At 61.1% G+C, this 15,209-nt stretch overlaps 1 protein-coding gene across 1 annotated transcript in view; it reads right to left on the bottom strand.

The window, feature by feature from the left end:
* HUWE1 (HECT, UBA and WWE domain containing E3 ubiquitin protein ligase 1) overlaps window positions 1–15,209 on the bottom strand; it is a 60,478-nt gene that overhangs the window by 34,063 nt on the left and 11,206 nt on the right. The window contains exons 22-41 of the mRNA XM_054294695.1: window positions 14,953–15,044; window positions 14,660–14,871; window positions 14,071–14,128; window positions 13,814–13,990; window positions 12,555–12,800; window positions 11,569–11,702; window positions 11,132–11,232; window positions 10,341–10,547; window positions 9,378–9,594; window positions 8,576–8,698; window positions 7,484–7,715; window positions 6,275–6,502; window positions 5,682–5,804; window positions 5,139–5,234; window positions 4,260–4,529; window positions 3,275–3,427; window positions 2,242–2,369; window positions 2,074–2,155; window positions 1,096–1,272; window positions 356–482 (exon numbers count right to left, since the gene is read on the bottom strand). Coding sequence (XP_054150670.1) covers window positions 356–482; window positions 1,096–1,272; window positions 2,074–2,155; window positions 2,242–2,369; window positions 3,275–3,427; window positions 4,260–4,529; window positions 5,139–5,234; window positions 5,682–5,804; window positions 6,275–6,502; window positions 7,484–7,715; window positions 8,576–8,698; window positions 9,378–9,594; window positions 10,341–10,547; window positions 11,132–11,232; window positions 11,569–11,702; window positions 12,555–12,800; window positions 13,814–13,990; window positions 14,071–14,128; window positions 14,660–14,871; window positions 14,953–15,044 — 3,183 coding nt within the window. The remainder of the gene's footprint in view (window positions 1–355; window positions 483–1,095; window positions 1,273–2,073; window positions 2,156–2,241; window positions 2,370–3,274; window positions 3,428–4,259; window positions 4,530–5,138; window positions 5,235–5,681; window positions 5,805–6,274; window positions 6,503–7,483; window positions 7,716–8,575; window positions 8,699–9,377; window positions 9,595–10,340; window positions 10,548–11,131; window positions 11,233–11,568; window positions 11,703–12,554; window positions 12,801–13,813; window positions 13,991–14,070; window positions 14,129–14,659; window positions 14,872–14,952; window positions 15,045–15,209) is intronic.

Genomic DNA, 15,209 nt, shown 5'->3' with positions numbered 1-15,209 from the left:
GACCCCCATGGCCATTCTGACCCCATGTGACCCCCAATGGCCATTCTGATCCCCCATGGCCATTCTGACCCCCCATGACCATGGTCCCTGTGACCCCCCCACGATCATTCTGATCCCACCATGGCTACTCCTGACCCCACCATGGCCTCTGTGACCCCCCCATGACCATCCTGACCCCCAATGGCTATTCTGAACCCACCATGACCCCCCAGACTCTGCCAAAATCCCTCCAATCCCCGCCATGACCCCTCAGACCCCCCCAAACCTCTCAGAGCCCCCAAAACCCCTCAGCTCCCCCCCCATGACCCCTCAGACACCCCCCATAACCACGCAGATTCCCCCCCCAGCCCCATACCGGGGGTCTCATCCTTGCCCTTCCCCTCGGGGTCCTCGGCGCCCCCCTCATCGCGGCCCTTCCCGGCCCGGGGGGGTCTCAGCAGCGTCAGCATCACCGGGCGCCGGTTCCCGGTCTCCTCGTTCACCTGGGGACACCGGGGGGTGACAGGGGTGACACCGGGACTCGTCCCCATGGGGTGACACCAGGGGTGTCCCTCTGCCATGGGGGGATTCCTGTGTCTCACAAGGTGACACCAGCAGGGTGTCCCCTGCAGTGGGTGACACTGGGGCCGTGTTCCCCTGGGCTGGGTGGCACCAGGGCCTGACCCCTGCCCTTAGGGGATGTCCCCATGTCCTGGGTGACCCTGGGCTGTGTCCCCATGACCTTGGGCTGTGTCCAGAATGTGTCCCCATGACCCTGGGCTGTGTCCAGGATGTGTCCCCGTGCCCCAGGCCTGTGTCCCCATGACCCTGGGTTGTGTCCAGGATGCATCCCCATGACCCTGGGCTGTGTCCCCATGCCCTGGGGCTGTGTCCCCATGACCTTGGCTGTCCCCAGGGCCATGTCCCCAAGCCCTGGGGCTGTGTCCCTGCTCCCTGGCTGACTCCAGGCTGTGCCCCAGGGGCTGTGTCCCCATTACTTGGGACTGTGTCCCCATGTTCCGGCTGTTCCCAGGCCGTGTCCCCATACCCTGGGGCTGTGTCCCCATGACTCTGGGCCGTGTCCCCAAGGCCCCCAGCCCGTGCCCAGCCCCTCACCTGCACCATGGTGGTGAACTGCACGGTGTAGCGCCGCCTGCCGGCCGTGAAGCGCACGCTGGGCTCCCCGGCTCTCCAGGCCGCGTCGATGGTGCTGTTGTTGCTGGCACTGTAGCTGCACCAGCGGCCAGAGCGGTCGTCAAACCAGCGCCAGTTGTTCCCAGTGGCCTGCAGGTACTGGGGGGGGACACGTGGGGAGGGGGGGTCAGCGGTCTGGAGCCCCTCGTGTGCCCCCCACACCCTGTTTGGGGTGGTGAGGTCACTGTGCCCATCACAGGGATGCTGTGTGTCCCCCAGGACCCCTGTGCGTCACCCCAGACCCTGTGTATGACCCCATGTTCCCCAAAACTCTGGATGTCAACCACTGTACAGGTACTCCCCAGGGCTCTGTGTGTCACCCACTGTGTCACCCCAGACCCTGTGTGTCACCCCCTATGTACCCCAGTCACTGTGTGTGACCCCTTGTGTCACCCAAGGCTCTGTGTGTCACCCTCTGTGTCCCCCAGGGCCCTGTGTGTGACCCCATGTCTCCCAAGACTCTGGATGTCAACCCCTGTGTGCCCCAGGGTGCTCCCCAGGGCTCTCTGTGTCACCCCTTGTGTCACCCCAGACCCTGTGTGTCACCCCCTGTGTACCCCATGTCCCCCAAGACTCTGGATGTCAACCCCAAGGTGCTCCCCAGGGCTCTGTGTGTCACCCACTGTGTCACGCTCTGTGTCCCCCAACACCCTGTGTCACCCTCAACCCTGCATGTCACCCCCTGTGTCCCCAGGCCACTGTGTGTCACCCCCTGTGTCACCCTGGCTGTTCCAACCCACATCCCAGCCCCACCATGTGTCCCCAGGAGCCCCCCCATGTCCCCTCCCAGCCCCCCCAAATTCCCCTCAGGACCCCCCAAATTTCCCCCAGGACCCCCCCAAACCCCCCAGGACCCCTCAAACCCCCCAGGACCCCCCAAATTCCCCCCAGCCCTCCCACCTTGTTCATCTGCGCGCGGCGCTTGGACGACACGGCCGTCTTCTCATAGAAATCAATCAGCAGCAGCACAGGGGTGATCCACCTATTGTGGGGGGCAAAAGAGTCCTGAGAGCATCCTGGGGGCGTTTTTGGGGGGTTCTGGGGGGTCTGGGAGGGGTCACTCCTTACTTGGGGGTCTGCACCTCCTTGTGCTCCTTGGCAGCCTGCAGGCAGGGCTGCACCACCTCCAGCAGCTTGATCAGCACATCCAGCACGCAGCTGGACTCCACCACGCGGGCACAGGGCAGCTTCAGCTCCTGGGGCACCCCAAAAACATCAGCACCCCAAAAATCATCCCAAACAACCCCAAAATCCCGACCAAAATATCCAGAAACAGCCTCGAAATATAAACAGAAACCAGCACGCAGCTGGACACTCCTAAGGGGGCACAAGGCAGCTTCAGCTCCTGCGGCACCCCAAAAATCATCAGCACCCCAAAAAACATCCCAAACAACCCCCAAAATATCCTCTAAAACACCCCAAAACAACCCCAAACCTTGGGATTTTCAGAAAATGGATAACACCTGACATATTTTGTGAGGGACATGAGGCCCAGGGACCCTGGAGTGTTCCCCCCCCAAGTTTTGGGGTGCCTCCCCAGTTTTGGGTTATCCCTTCCAGTTTTTGGGGTCACTCTCCAGGTTCTGGGATCCCCCCAAAAGTTTTGGGTTCCCCCCAAAAGTTTTGAGTTTCCTACCCCCTCAGCTTTTTGCGGGCCTCCCCAGGTTTTGGGTTAAACCCCCCAAGTTTTGGGGTCATTCCCTCCAGGTTTTGGGGTCATTCCCCCCAAGTTTTGGGGTCATTCCCTCCAGGTTTTGGGGTCATTCCCCCCAAGTTTTGGGGTCATTCCCTCCAGGTTTTGGGGTCATTTCCCCCAGGTTTTGGGGTCATTCCCTCCAGGTTTTGGGGTCATTTCCCCCAGGTTTTGGGGTTAAACCCGCCCAGGTTTTGGGGTCATTCCCCCCAGGTTATGGGGTCATTCCCTCCAACTTTTGGGGTCACTTCCACCAATTTTTGGGGTAATTCCTCCAGGTTTTGGGTTAACCCCCCAGGTTTTGGGGTCTCGCAGGGTTTTGGGTTAAACCCCCAGGTTTTGTGGTCACTCCTCAGGTTTTGGGTGAACCCCCCCAGGTTTTGGGGTCCCCCCCGGGTTTTGGGGTACCTCAAAGAGCAGGGTGAGCAGCAGGATGCGCGTGGCCAGGTTGGAGGCCTGGGGCAGGGTGGCCATTTGGCTGATCCACTCCGACACCGTCTTGGTGTCGCTGGTGGTCAGCGGCACGGCCGCCTTGATCAGGACATCGGCTGCTTCCCACACCTGGGGGTCAAGGGTCAGTGGTCAGTGGGGTCAGGGGTCACTGGGGGTCAGCAGGGTCAGTGGGTCAGTAAGATTTACGAGGGTCAGTGGGGGTCACAGAATCAGTGGTCAGCAGGGGTCAGTGGCATTCAGGGAGTCAGAGTGGTCAGTGGGGCGCAGGGGGGCACCTGGCACATCTGGGGGTTCAGAGGGTCTCAGGGTGGGTTTGAGGGGCTCACGGTGGGTTTGGAACAGGTTTGGGGCAGGTTTAGGTTGGGTTTAGGCTGGGTTTAAGGCTCCATACCTGCTGCACCACCTGTCTGAGCACCAAGTCCCAGTAGGCTGGGCCACTGCGGTGCACAGCCACCATTGGGGTCAGGGGTCTCAGGGTGGGTTTGGGGCAGGTTTCAGGGTCTCAGGGCTGGTTCAGGGTGGGTTTAGGGCAGGTTTAGGCTGGGTTTAAGCTGGATTCAGGGCTCCATACCTGCCGCACCACCTCTTTGAGCACCGAGTCCTGGCAGGCCAGGCCGTTGCGGCACACAGCCACCATTGGGGTCAGGGGTCTCGGGGTGGGTTTGGGGCAGGTTTAGGGGTCTCAGGGCTGGTTCAGGGTGGGTCTAAGCTGAGTTTAGGCTGGGTTTAAGGCTCCATACCTGCTGCACCACCTGTTTGAGCACTGAGTCCCGGTAGGCCGGGCCATTGCAGCACATGGCCATCATTGGGGTCAGGGGTCTCGGGGTGGGTTTGGGGGTCTCAGGGCTGGTTCAGGGGTGTCAGGGCTGGCTCAGGATGGATTTGGGGCAGGTTTAGGGTGGGTTTAGGGCAGATTTAGGCTGTATTTAGGGCTCCATACCTGCTGCACCACCTGTTTGAGCACTGAGTCCCGGTAGGCCGGGCCGTTGCGGCGCACGGCCGTCATCAGCAGGTCGCACACGCGGTACACGGTGTCGGGCAGCTCGTCCAGCAGCTGAGAGCAGCCCGGCAGCATCGAGTCCGTGAAGGCGCCGAGCTCGGCCGCCTCCAGGGGCTCGGCCCCCTCGAACTTCTCCAGGCACTTGGCCTCCTCCTCCTCCTGCCGCTCCCGCGCCCGCCGCTCCTCCTCCTCCTTGCGGCACGCGGCCTCCTGAGGGGGAAATGGGGTGAGGAGGGGGAGAAAGGGGGAGAAATGGGGTTTGGGGCAGGGAAATGGGGTTTGGGGTAGGGAAATGGGGGAGAAATGGGGTTTGGGGCAGGGAAATGGGGGAGAAATGGGGTTTGGGGCAGGGAAATAGGGTTTGGGGCAGAGAAATGGGGTGAGGAGGGGGAGAAAGGGGGAGAAATGGGGTTTGGGGTAGGGAAATGGGGGAGAAATGGGGTTTGGGGCAGGGAAATAGGGTTTGGGGCAGAGAAATGGGGTGAGGAGGGGGAGAAAGAGGGGAGAAATGGGGTTTGGGGGGAGAAATAGGGGTGTGAGGCAGGGAAATGGGGGAGAAATGGGGGTTTGGGGCAGGGAAATGGGGGTTAGGGCAGGGAAATGGGGCGAGGAAGGGAAGAAAGAGGGAGAAATGGGGGTTTGGGGGCAGGGAAATGGGGGTCTGGGGCAGGGAAATGGGGGTCTGGGGCAGGGAAATGGGGTTTGGGGTAGGGAAATGGGGTTTGGGGTAGGAGAAATGGGGTTTGGGGTAGGGAAATGGGGTTTGGGGCAGGGAAATGGGGTTTTTAGGACAGGAAATGGGGTTTTTGGGGGTCCCACCTCTGGGGACTCAGCGCGCTGCTCCATGGGGATGTCCTGGCCCAGGGACATGGCGATGGCTCTCATCATCTGATCCTCCTCTGACATGCTCAGGTCCTGGGGGGGCAGCGTCAGGGGATGTGGGGACTTCCCCCAAACCACGCCAAAAACCCCCCAGGAACCTCCCCCCACAGAAATACTCAGACCCCCAAAAACCACCCAGTCTCCTCCAAGACCTCCCCAACCACTCAGGACCCCCTAAAACTCCTCAGGGCCCCTCCAAAACCACCTTGAAATTCCTCAAATCCCCTTCCCCTGCTTCAGGAGCCCCCATTTAGCCCCTCAGCCCCCCAAGTGACCTGTGCTGAGCCCCTCAAACCCCTCCCTGACCCCCCAAACCCCTCCCTGATCCCCCAAATCCTCCCCATTTCCTTTTTCCTCACTGCAGGACCCCCCCAAACCCCTCTTTGTGTCCCCCAAATCCCTCCCTGTGCCCCCCAAACCTCCCCATTTCCCCTTCCCCAGCCCCAGCCCCCCCCGTTGTGCCCCCCCAGCCCCACTGACCCGTGCAGAGCCCCCCATCAGCGGGGGTGGGTGGGTGAGCAGGTACTCCGTGGCCTGCTCCATGGTGTTGGTGTTGAGCAGGGCCTCCATGGCGTGCTCCCGTGAGAAACCCATGTCCATCAGCTGGGGGGGCACAGGGGGGCACAGGGAAGGGTTTGGGGGCGATTTGGGGGGGATTTGGGGGCACAGGGAAGGATTTGAAGAAGATTTAGGGGGACCTCCTACCCCCCCATTTTTCCCTCCCACCACCATTTTTTTCCATTCCTCCCCATTTCTCCATCCCACCCTCCAATTTTTTATCCCGTGCCCCAATCTTTTATCCCACTCCACAATTTCTTTGCTCCACTTCTCAGTTTTTGGCCTCCCACCCACATTTTTTTCCCTCCCACTCTTTTCCATCCCACTCCCATTTTTTTTCCTCCCAATCCCATTTTTTTCCCTCCCACCCTCATTTTTCTGTCCCACCTCCCAATTTTTGGCCTCCCACCCCAAAATTTTCTGTCCCATCCCCATTTTTTCCCCTCCCATTCCCATTTTTTTCCCTCCCACCCCCATTTTCCCCCTCCCACCCCCCATTTTTCCCCTTCCCACACCTGCTGCAGCTGCTGCTGGTTGACGTGGGGCTCCCTGCGGGCTCCCCCCTCGTCCCCCCCGGGCTCGTCGGGCGCGGGTCCCTCTCGCTCGCGGCCCAGGCGCTCGCGCAGCAGCGGCTCCGCGCGCAGGATGTGGCACAGGATGGCCAGCATGGACTCGGCCATGCGGCCCCCGTACACCTTCAGCGGCCGCCGCTGCCACAGCTGCTTGATGCAGGCGAACGCGGCCTGGGGACACAGCGGGGAACACGGTGGGGACGTGGTGGGGATACGGCAGGGACAGGGCAAGGACATGGCAGGGACATGGGGACACAGCGGGGAACACGGTGGGGACGTGGTGGGGATACGGCAGGGACAGGGTAAGGACATGGCAGGGACATGGGGACACAGCGGGGACACGGTGGGGACATGGAAGGGAGAAGGTGGGGACACGGTGGGGATACGGCAGGGACATGGGGACACAGCGGGGACACGGTGGGGACGTGGTGGGGATACGGCAGGGACAGGGCAAGGACATGGCAGGGACATGGGGACACAGCGGGGAACACGGTGGGGACGTGGTGGGGACACAGTGGAAAATGGTAGGGACATGGCGGGGACATGGTGGGGACATGGCAGGGAGAAGGTCAGGACACAGTGGGGACACAGCAGGGAGAAGGTGGGGACATGGTAGGGACATGGAAAGGAGAAGATGGGGACAGGGCAGGGACATGGGGACATGGTGAGGACATAGCAGGAAATGGTGGGGACGTGGAAGGGAGAAGGTGGGGACATGGCAGGGACATGGAAAGGAGAAGATGGGGACAGGGCAGGGACATGGGGACATGGTGAGGACACAGCGGGAAATGGTGGGGACATGGTAGGGAGAAGGTGGGGAAACGGTGGGAACATGGCAAGGCAAAGATGGGGACATGGTGGGGACACAGTGGGGACATGGCAGGGATATGGTGGGGACATGGTGGGGACAGGAGTTTTGGGGAGGTGAGAAATGAGCAAACCCCATTTATCCCTCCCCTAACCCCATTTCCTCCCATCCCAAACCCCATTTCCCCCATCCCAAACCCCATTTCCCCCTCCCCTAACCCCATTTCCTCCCATCCCAAACCCCATTTCCCCCATCCCAAACCCCATTTCCCTCTCCCCAAACCCTGTTTTTCCCTCCCAAACCCCATTTCCCCCTCCCCAAACCCCGTTTTTCCCCCTGCCCACCTTCTGGGTGACCACGAGGAAGCGCAGGGCGCTGAAGGGGGGGTGTCCATGTGGGGGGGCCTTGGCAGGCAGGGCATGGGGGGACTCCAGCACCGTGCTGGGGTTCACCATCTTCTCCACCAGCATCAGCCACGCGTCCAGGAACTCCCCGGTGCCGTCTGGCAGGTCGGGGTGCTCCAGACCCTCCCCAACCGGCACCTTGCCCCCCATGGACAGCGCCCAGTTAAAGGTTCTGGGGGAAAAAAAGGGATTTGGGGTGTTGGGAGGGACCCTGAGGTCATGGGAGGGACCAGATGAAGGGTCTGGGGGGGTAAAGGGATTTGGGGTGCTGGGAGGGACCCCAAGGTCATGGGAACATCCCCCCACACACAAGAAGGGAGTTGGAGGGGTCAGTGTCCATGGTCAGTGCCCTTGGTCAGGGTCAGTGTCCCAGGGGGAATCCCAGGATCAGTGTCAGTGTCCAGGGGCACTGGTCTGTGTCCATGGTCAGTGTCCAGGAGTATTAGTCAGTGTCTGGTCAGTGTCCACGATCAGTGTCCAGTGTCTACGATCAGTGTCCAGTCAGGGTACAGAGTCCACGGTCATTGTCCACGGTCAGTGAACAGAGTCCACGGTCATTTTCTATGGTCAGTGTCCAGTGTCCACGATCACTGTCCACACTCAATGTGTGGTGTCCACAGTCAGTATCTCATCAGTGTCCATGGTCACTCTGCAGTGTCAGGTCAGTGTCCAGTCAGTGTCCATACTCAGTGTCCAGTCAGTGTCCATGGTCAACGTGCAATGTCAGGTCAGTGTCCATGCCCAGCGTCCAGTCAGTGATCGTGGTCATTGTCCATGGTCAGTGTCCAATGTCCAGTCAGTGTCCATGGTCAATATCCATGGTCGGTGTGCAGTTTCGGGTCAGTGTGAGGTCAGTGTCCAGTGGCTGGTCAGTGTCCGTGCTCAGCATCCGCCAGTGTCCATGGTCAACGTCCATGGTTAGTGTGCAGTGTCCAGTCAGTGTCCATGGCCAGTGGTCAGTGTGTGGTCAGTGTCCAGTGTCCGTGATCAGTGTCTGGTCAGTGTCCAGTGTGTGGTCAGTGTCCAGCTCACTCGAAGAGGGCGTTGTGGCCGCCGGAGCAGAGGAATTTCTGCAGCATGAGGTGATAGGGGAACTTGCGCTCGTCGAACAGCATGGGCGACGTGAACCCCACCGAGCAGATGAAGAACGTCAGCCTGGGGGCACGGGATGGGGTCAGTGCTGGGCATGGCACTGGGCACTGACCACAGCACTGGCCACAGGCACTGCCCACAGCACCGGGCACGGCCATGGGTACTGCCCACAGCACCAGGCAGTGACCATGGCACCGGGCACGGGCACTGCCCAAGCTCTGGCCCCTGGAGGTGGCAGACCCACCTCTGTCCCTGTCCCTGGTCCATCCCTGTCACCTCAGCCCCATCCCCCTCCCCAGCCCCTCCTCTTTCCAATCCCACCCCATTCCCAGCCTTGCTCCTCTCCCACACTGCCTCACTGCCATTCCCTTCTGTCCCAGCCTCGTTCCTCTCCTATTCCCAGCCCTTTCCATCCCCATCCCCCTTCCCATTTCCTCTCCCGTTTCCAACACTGTTCCCATTCCCATGCATGTCCCTATTCCCATTCCCATCCCAGTTCCAACTCCCAATCCCATTCTCAATTCCCGTTTTCAATTCCCATTCCCATTGTCCCCATTGTCCCTGACCAGAACCGTGGCACTGGGGTGTAGGGCCGGCGGTTGCCAGCTCAGCCCCTTGGTCAGCAGCCGGGTCAGCACCGAGGCCATGCCCTTTCCCATTCCATTCCAAACCCTGTTCCCATCCCATTCCAGTTCCCATCCCAGTTCCCATCATTCCCATCCCTATCCCCACTGTCACTGACCGGAACCGTGGCGTGGGGGTGTAGGGGGGCGGTTGCCAGCTCAGCCCCTTGGTCAGCAGCCGGGTCAGCGCCGAGGCCGTGGCGCGGGCGGCCGCGGTGGGCGCGGGGGCGGCGGCGGCCGCGTGGTGGCTGCGGCGCTGCCGCACCGGGGAGCCCACGCAGAGCTTGACCAGCAGCCCAAAGAGCTCGGCCAGAGCCCGGCCCAGCCGCGACGAGGCTGTGGGGACACAGGGACAGTGAGACCCTTGGGGAGGGATGGAGGGACGTGGACAAAGGCATACTGGGGACAGAGGGACACAGGGGACAGACGGACACAAGGGGACAAGCTCAGCCAGAGCCCGGCCCAGCCGCGATGAGGCTGCGGGGACATGGGGACAGTGAAACCCTTGGGGAGGGACAGAGGGACACAGGGGACAGACGGACACAAGGGGACAAGCTCAGCCAGAGCCCAGCCCAGCCGCGATGAGGCTGCAGGGACATGGGGACAGTGACATCCTAGGTGGGGACAGAGGGACACAGGGGACAAGCCTGGCCAGTGCCTGGCCCAGCTGTGCTGAGGCTGTGGGAACACGGGGACAGTGAGACCCTTGGGGAGGGACAGAGGGACAGGGGACAGAGGGACACAAGGGACAAGCTCAGTCAGAGCCCAGCCCAGCCACGATGAGGCTGCAGGGACATGGGGACAGTGAGAGCCCAGGTGGGGACAGAGGGACATGGAGGACAGAGGGACACAGGGGACAAGGGGGGACAGGGGGACACACAGGGTGAGACCCTCAGGGGGGACATGGGGGTGAGACCCCTGGGATGCCCCCAAACTGTTTAAGAGGCCCCCTAACACAGTTTTAGAGTCTCCCAGGCTATTTCTGGGAGCCCCCTGACCCATTCCTGCAGCCCCCCACCCTGGTTTTGAGTCCCCCACCCCATTGTTGGAGCCCCCCCACCCCATTTCAGACCCCTCCTCACCAGAGAGCAGGGGTTTGATCTGTTTGATGCGGGCAGCCATGGCTGGGGTGATCTTGGCCTTGGCTTTGGGGTCGCTGGCGCTGGGCTCGTCCGTCTCCATGGGGGCCAGGGGCTCCCCCTCCAGCCCCATCCCCTCCAGCAGCCCCTGGGCTGGGGGGGGGTCACTGCCCACCCCCCCTGCAGGGCCTGGGCCCTCTGCCTCGCCTTCTGTGGGGGAGAGGGGTGAGAGACCCATAGAGACCACCCAAAAATTACCCTTTCCACAGAGACCCCCAAAAACTGGAAATTCCTACAGAGACCCCCCCCCCCCAAACCTGACATTTCCTAAAGACATTCTCCCAAAACTGACCTTTCCTACAGTGACCCCAAAAAACTGGAAATTCCTACAGAGACTCCCCTCCAAAACTGACATTTCCTAAAGAGATTCCCCCCAAAACTGACCCTTCCCACAGAGATCCTCCATTTTCTACACAGACCTCCCCAAAATTGACCTTTTCCACAGAGACCCCCTCATATCCAACATTTCCTATAAAGACCCCACCAAAATCAACCTCCCCCACAGAGACTCCCCTATAAACCTTTCCAAGACCCCCTCAAAACTCCGTAAATCCCCCTAAAATCCACATAAATTTCCTCCAACCCCCAATAATGCCTCCCCAAACCCCCATAAATCCCCCCAAACCCTCCAAAAACCACCATCCAGTCCCCTAAACCCTCCAAAATTCACCCAAACCCTCCCCAAACCCCCCAAAATCCACATAAATCCCCCCAAATATGCCCCCCAGCCCCACCTGCCCTGCGGCCGCCCTGGGGAGGGCTGGGGGCCGTTTTCTCCTCCTTGGGCACGAGTTTCTGCATGTCAGCCTGGCCAAACTCACAGCCTGGGGGGAGGCTGGGGGGGCACAGGGGGGGTCACAGGGCTGGGGGCACCTCCTGGGCACCCAGAGCCCCCCCAGTGCCCCCCAGTAACCTGGTAGGGGGGTACAGACACTGGGAGCAGCCCAGCTGGCTCAGCCCAGTGTCCCTGCAGTGTCCCCAAAACTTTCATCAGCGACATCCCAGCGCACCCCAAACCCTCACCAGTCCATCCATTACCCTCCCAGTGCCCCCCAAGCCCTCACCAGTCCATCCATTACCCTCCCAGTGCCCCCCAAGCCCTCACCAGTCCATCCATTACCCTCCCACTGCCCCCCAAGCCCTCCCCAGTCCCTCCCAGTGCCCCCAGTACCTGTTGGGGGTGCAGAGGGACAGCAGCACGGTGCTCTCCCACACCAGCGAGCAGTAGAGCTGGCTCAGCTTGCCCAGCACGCTCAGCCCCAGCTGGGATCCCCACTGGTTCACTGAGATAGCCCTGATCTCGCTCTGGGGGGACAGCAGGACCCCAAAATTCCCTGAGACCCCAAAGCCCTCCCCAAACCCCTTTCAAAACCCCCCAATAATTTTCCAAGCCCCCAAAGCCCTTTCAAACCCCTCCAGATCTCTTTCAAGCCCCCAAAGACACTCCCAAACTACTTCTGCAAACCCCCACAAACCCCCATTAAAATCCTCTAAGCCTCAAACCCACCCAAACACACTCAAAGTTCCCCAAGCCCCATTCAACCACCCCCAAGGTCCATTCAAAACCCTCCAAATCCCCCCAAGCCCCTTTCAAACCCCATTTAAGCCCCCCACCCCCATTTAAACCTCCCCAAACCCCACTCAACCCCCCAACCCATTTTAAACCCCCCCAAACCCCATTTAAACCCCCTAAGCCCCATTCCAACCCCCCCAAACCCCTCCCCAAGCCCCCCCAAACTGGTTTTAAAACCCTCCAAACACCATTTCACCCCCCTCAAACCCCATTTAACCCCCCCAAACCCACTCCAACCCCCCAAAACCCCCCTCAAACCCCATTCCAAGTCCCCCAAACCCCTCCCCAAGCCCCCACTCAAACCCTCCAAACCCCATTTAAACTCCCTAAGCCGCATTCTAACCCCCCAAACCACTCCTCAACCCCCCCGAACACCATTCAAACCCCCTCAAACCCATTTCAAAACCCTCCAAACCCCATTTAACCCCTCCCAAACCCCACTCCAACCCCCCAAATCCCACTCAACTCCCCCCAAACCCCATTTAAACCCCCCAAACCCCACTCCAAACCCCCCAAACCCCATTCAACCCCCCCCAATCCCCATTCAAACCCCACTCCAAACCCCCCAACCCCCTCCCCATTACCTGTCCCACCCTGCAGGTGTGCACAAACATCATGATGAAGGCGTGGGCGGCGGTCAGGGCGTGCAGCAGGGGGGTGGCCTGGGCTGACAGGGTGGCATCGGGCACTGCCCCCGCCCCCGCCAGCTCCCGCAGCAGCACCGACCCCCCCGGGGCCTCGATGGGCCGGTGCAGCGGCTCCAGGGCCGAGAGCACGGCCTCGAGCTGCACCAGCCCCTCCTGCAGCACCTTGGGCTCGTGGGACAGCGTCTGGGGACACAGAGAGGGGACATTTGGGTCATTGAAACCTCCCAGGGGTCACTGAACCCTCCTGGGGGGCACTGAACTCTCCTGGGGATCACTGAACTGTCCTGGGGGTCACTGAACCCTCCTACAGCACCTTGGGCCCGTGGGACAGGGTCTGGGGACACAGAGAGGGGACATGGGGGTCACTGAGGGGGCACTGAACCCTCCTGGGCAACACTGAACCCTCCTGCAGCACCTTGAGCTTGTGGGACAGGGTCTGGGGGGACAGAGAGGGGACATCAGGGTCACTGTCCTGGAGCACCCTGGGCTCGTGGGAGAGAGTCTGGGGACACAGAGAGGGGACATCAGGGTCACTGTCCTGGAGCACCCTGGGCTCGTGGGAGAGTCTGGGGACACAGAGAGGGGACATCAGGGTCACTGTCCTGGAGCACCCTGGGCTCGTGGGAGAGAGTCTGGGGACACAGAGAGGGGACATCAGGGTCACTGTCCTGGAGCACCCTGGGCTCGTGGGAGAGAGTCTGGGGACACAGAGAGGGGACATCAGGGTCACTGAGGGGGCACTGAACCCTCCTGCAGCACCTTGGGCTCATGGGACAGGGTCTGGGGACACAGAGAGGGAACACTGGGGTCACTGAACCCTCCTGGAGAGCCTTGGGCTTGTGTGACAGTGACTGGGGACACAGACAGGGGACAAAGGGGTCACCGAGGGGTCACTGAACCCTCCTGGAATGCCTTGGACTCGTGGGACAGTGAGTGGGGACACAGGGGGGACAGAGAGAGCATCATCAGGGTCCATTCCAGAACGGATTTGAAGCCCCCCAGGATGGATTTAGCTCCCCCAGGATGGATTTGCAGCCCCCCCAGCCCATACCAGGATAGATCTGAAGCCCCCCAGAATGGATTTTCAGACTCCCAGGATGGATATGAAGCCATCCAGCCATACCAGGATGGATTTAGAGACCCCCCCAGGATAGATTTACAGCCCCTCAGGATGGATTTAAACGCCCCAGGCTCACCAGGATGGATTTGCAGACCCCAGCCACGGCCTGGCAGGCTGCAGAGGTGGGGAAGTCCACGGGCAGGTTGGGCAGCCCCAGGATGGTGACGAGCGGCCGCAGCCCCCGCTGGGCAACGAACTCCTGGCAGTGATCGTCCGTGGTGTTGTTGCTCAGGATGGACTCCACGAACTTCATCTGGGACAAAAGGGGGTCAGGGGGGCTCTGAACCCCCTCAGGACCAGTGGGGACCCCCCAGGGATGGGGCTGGGCCTCACCACGTTGAGGATGTAGTCCATGAGCGGGATGGGGATGCGTTCCTCCGTGCCCACCACGCTGCAAGCACAGAAGGGGCGGTGAGGGAAGTGTGACCCCCCCGCCCCAGGACACAAAATCAGAGTTAACGAGGCTGGGAGAGACCTCTGAGACCACTCCACGACCTTGTCACCACCTTATCACCAAGTGTCACGTGCAGGCTTGGTTTTAACATCTCCCGGCCAGACCCCTTCTGGGAAGTTTTTGCCAATTTCCAGCCTAAATTTCCCCCTGGTCCCTTATCTCCAGGCTGAACCCCTTCCGCAGCTGCCCCATGATCCCCCAGACCCTTCCCCGGCTCCTTCAGGATCCCCCAGACCCTTCCCCAGCTCCCCCAGGATCCTCCAGACCCTTCCCCAGCTGCCCCAGACGCTTCCCCAGCTCCCTCAGGATCCCCCAGACCCTTCCCCAGCTCCCTCACGATCTTCTCCACCCCAGACCATCCATAAACCAGCACTGAGCCCAGATCTCCAGGGCCACCAAAGTGACCTGGGGACACCACAGTGACCCGGGGACACCCCAGACCCCCCCAACCCGCCCTGTCCTACTCACGTCTGGCTGGGCTCTGCCTCGCTCTGCTGGGCAGCCCCGAAGCTCTGCATGGCCTGCACTTCCTCCTCCTCCTCATCCTCGCTCGAGGCCTCCTCGGCGGCGTGGGGCGAGCGCGGGGGCGGCGCGGCCGCCGTCCCGTCCGCCTTCTGCATCGACGGCTTCTGGCAGATGTACTTGGGGTCCCGGCCCAGGCTGCAGATCTCCTCCAGCAGCTGTGGAAGGGCTGGCATTTAGGGGGGCCTGGGCAGAGTTTGGGGGGCTCTGAACCCCCATAAGGGTCCCCAGGTTGTCACCTTGATGATGGCGGTGGTGGCATCAGTCTTGAGCGTGGGCTGGTGCCGCATCAGCTCGTCCACGGCGCTGCCCAGGTTGGAGGCTGTGTCACCTGGGAGGGGGACAGAGAGTGTTTTGGGGGGCAGAGCAGGTTTTGGGTATTAAATAAATAGGGGACTGTGCCTAAAATAAACACAAACACCTCTGAAAAATGAGGGAATTATTTAAATGTTAGGTTGACGTTTTGCTAAAAAGCTGGTGGGGTCTCCGGTGTCCC

Source organism: Melozone crissalis, unplaced genomic scaffold, assembly GCF_028551555.1.
Source record: "Melozone crissalis strain CALT ecotype California unplaced genomic scaffold, PUWL_Pcris_2 ptg000314l_1, whole genome shotgun sequence".
Classification (NCBI taxonomy): Eukaryota; Metazoa; Chordata; class Aves; order Passeriformes; family Passerellidae; genus Melozone; species Melozone crissalis.
The sequence above is the reverse complement of the archived record's forward strand: the minus strand, read 5'-3'. Positions and strand labels throughout refer to the sequence as shown.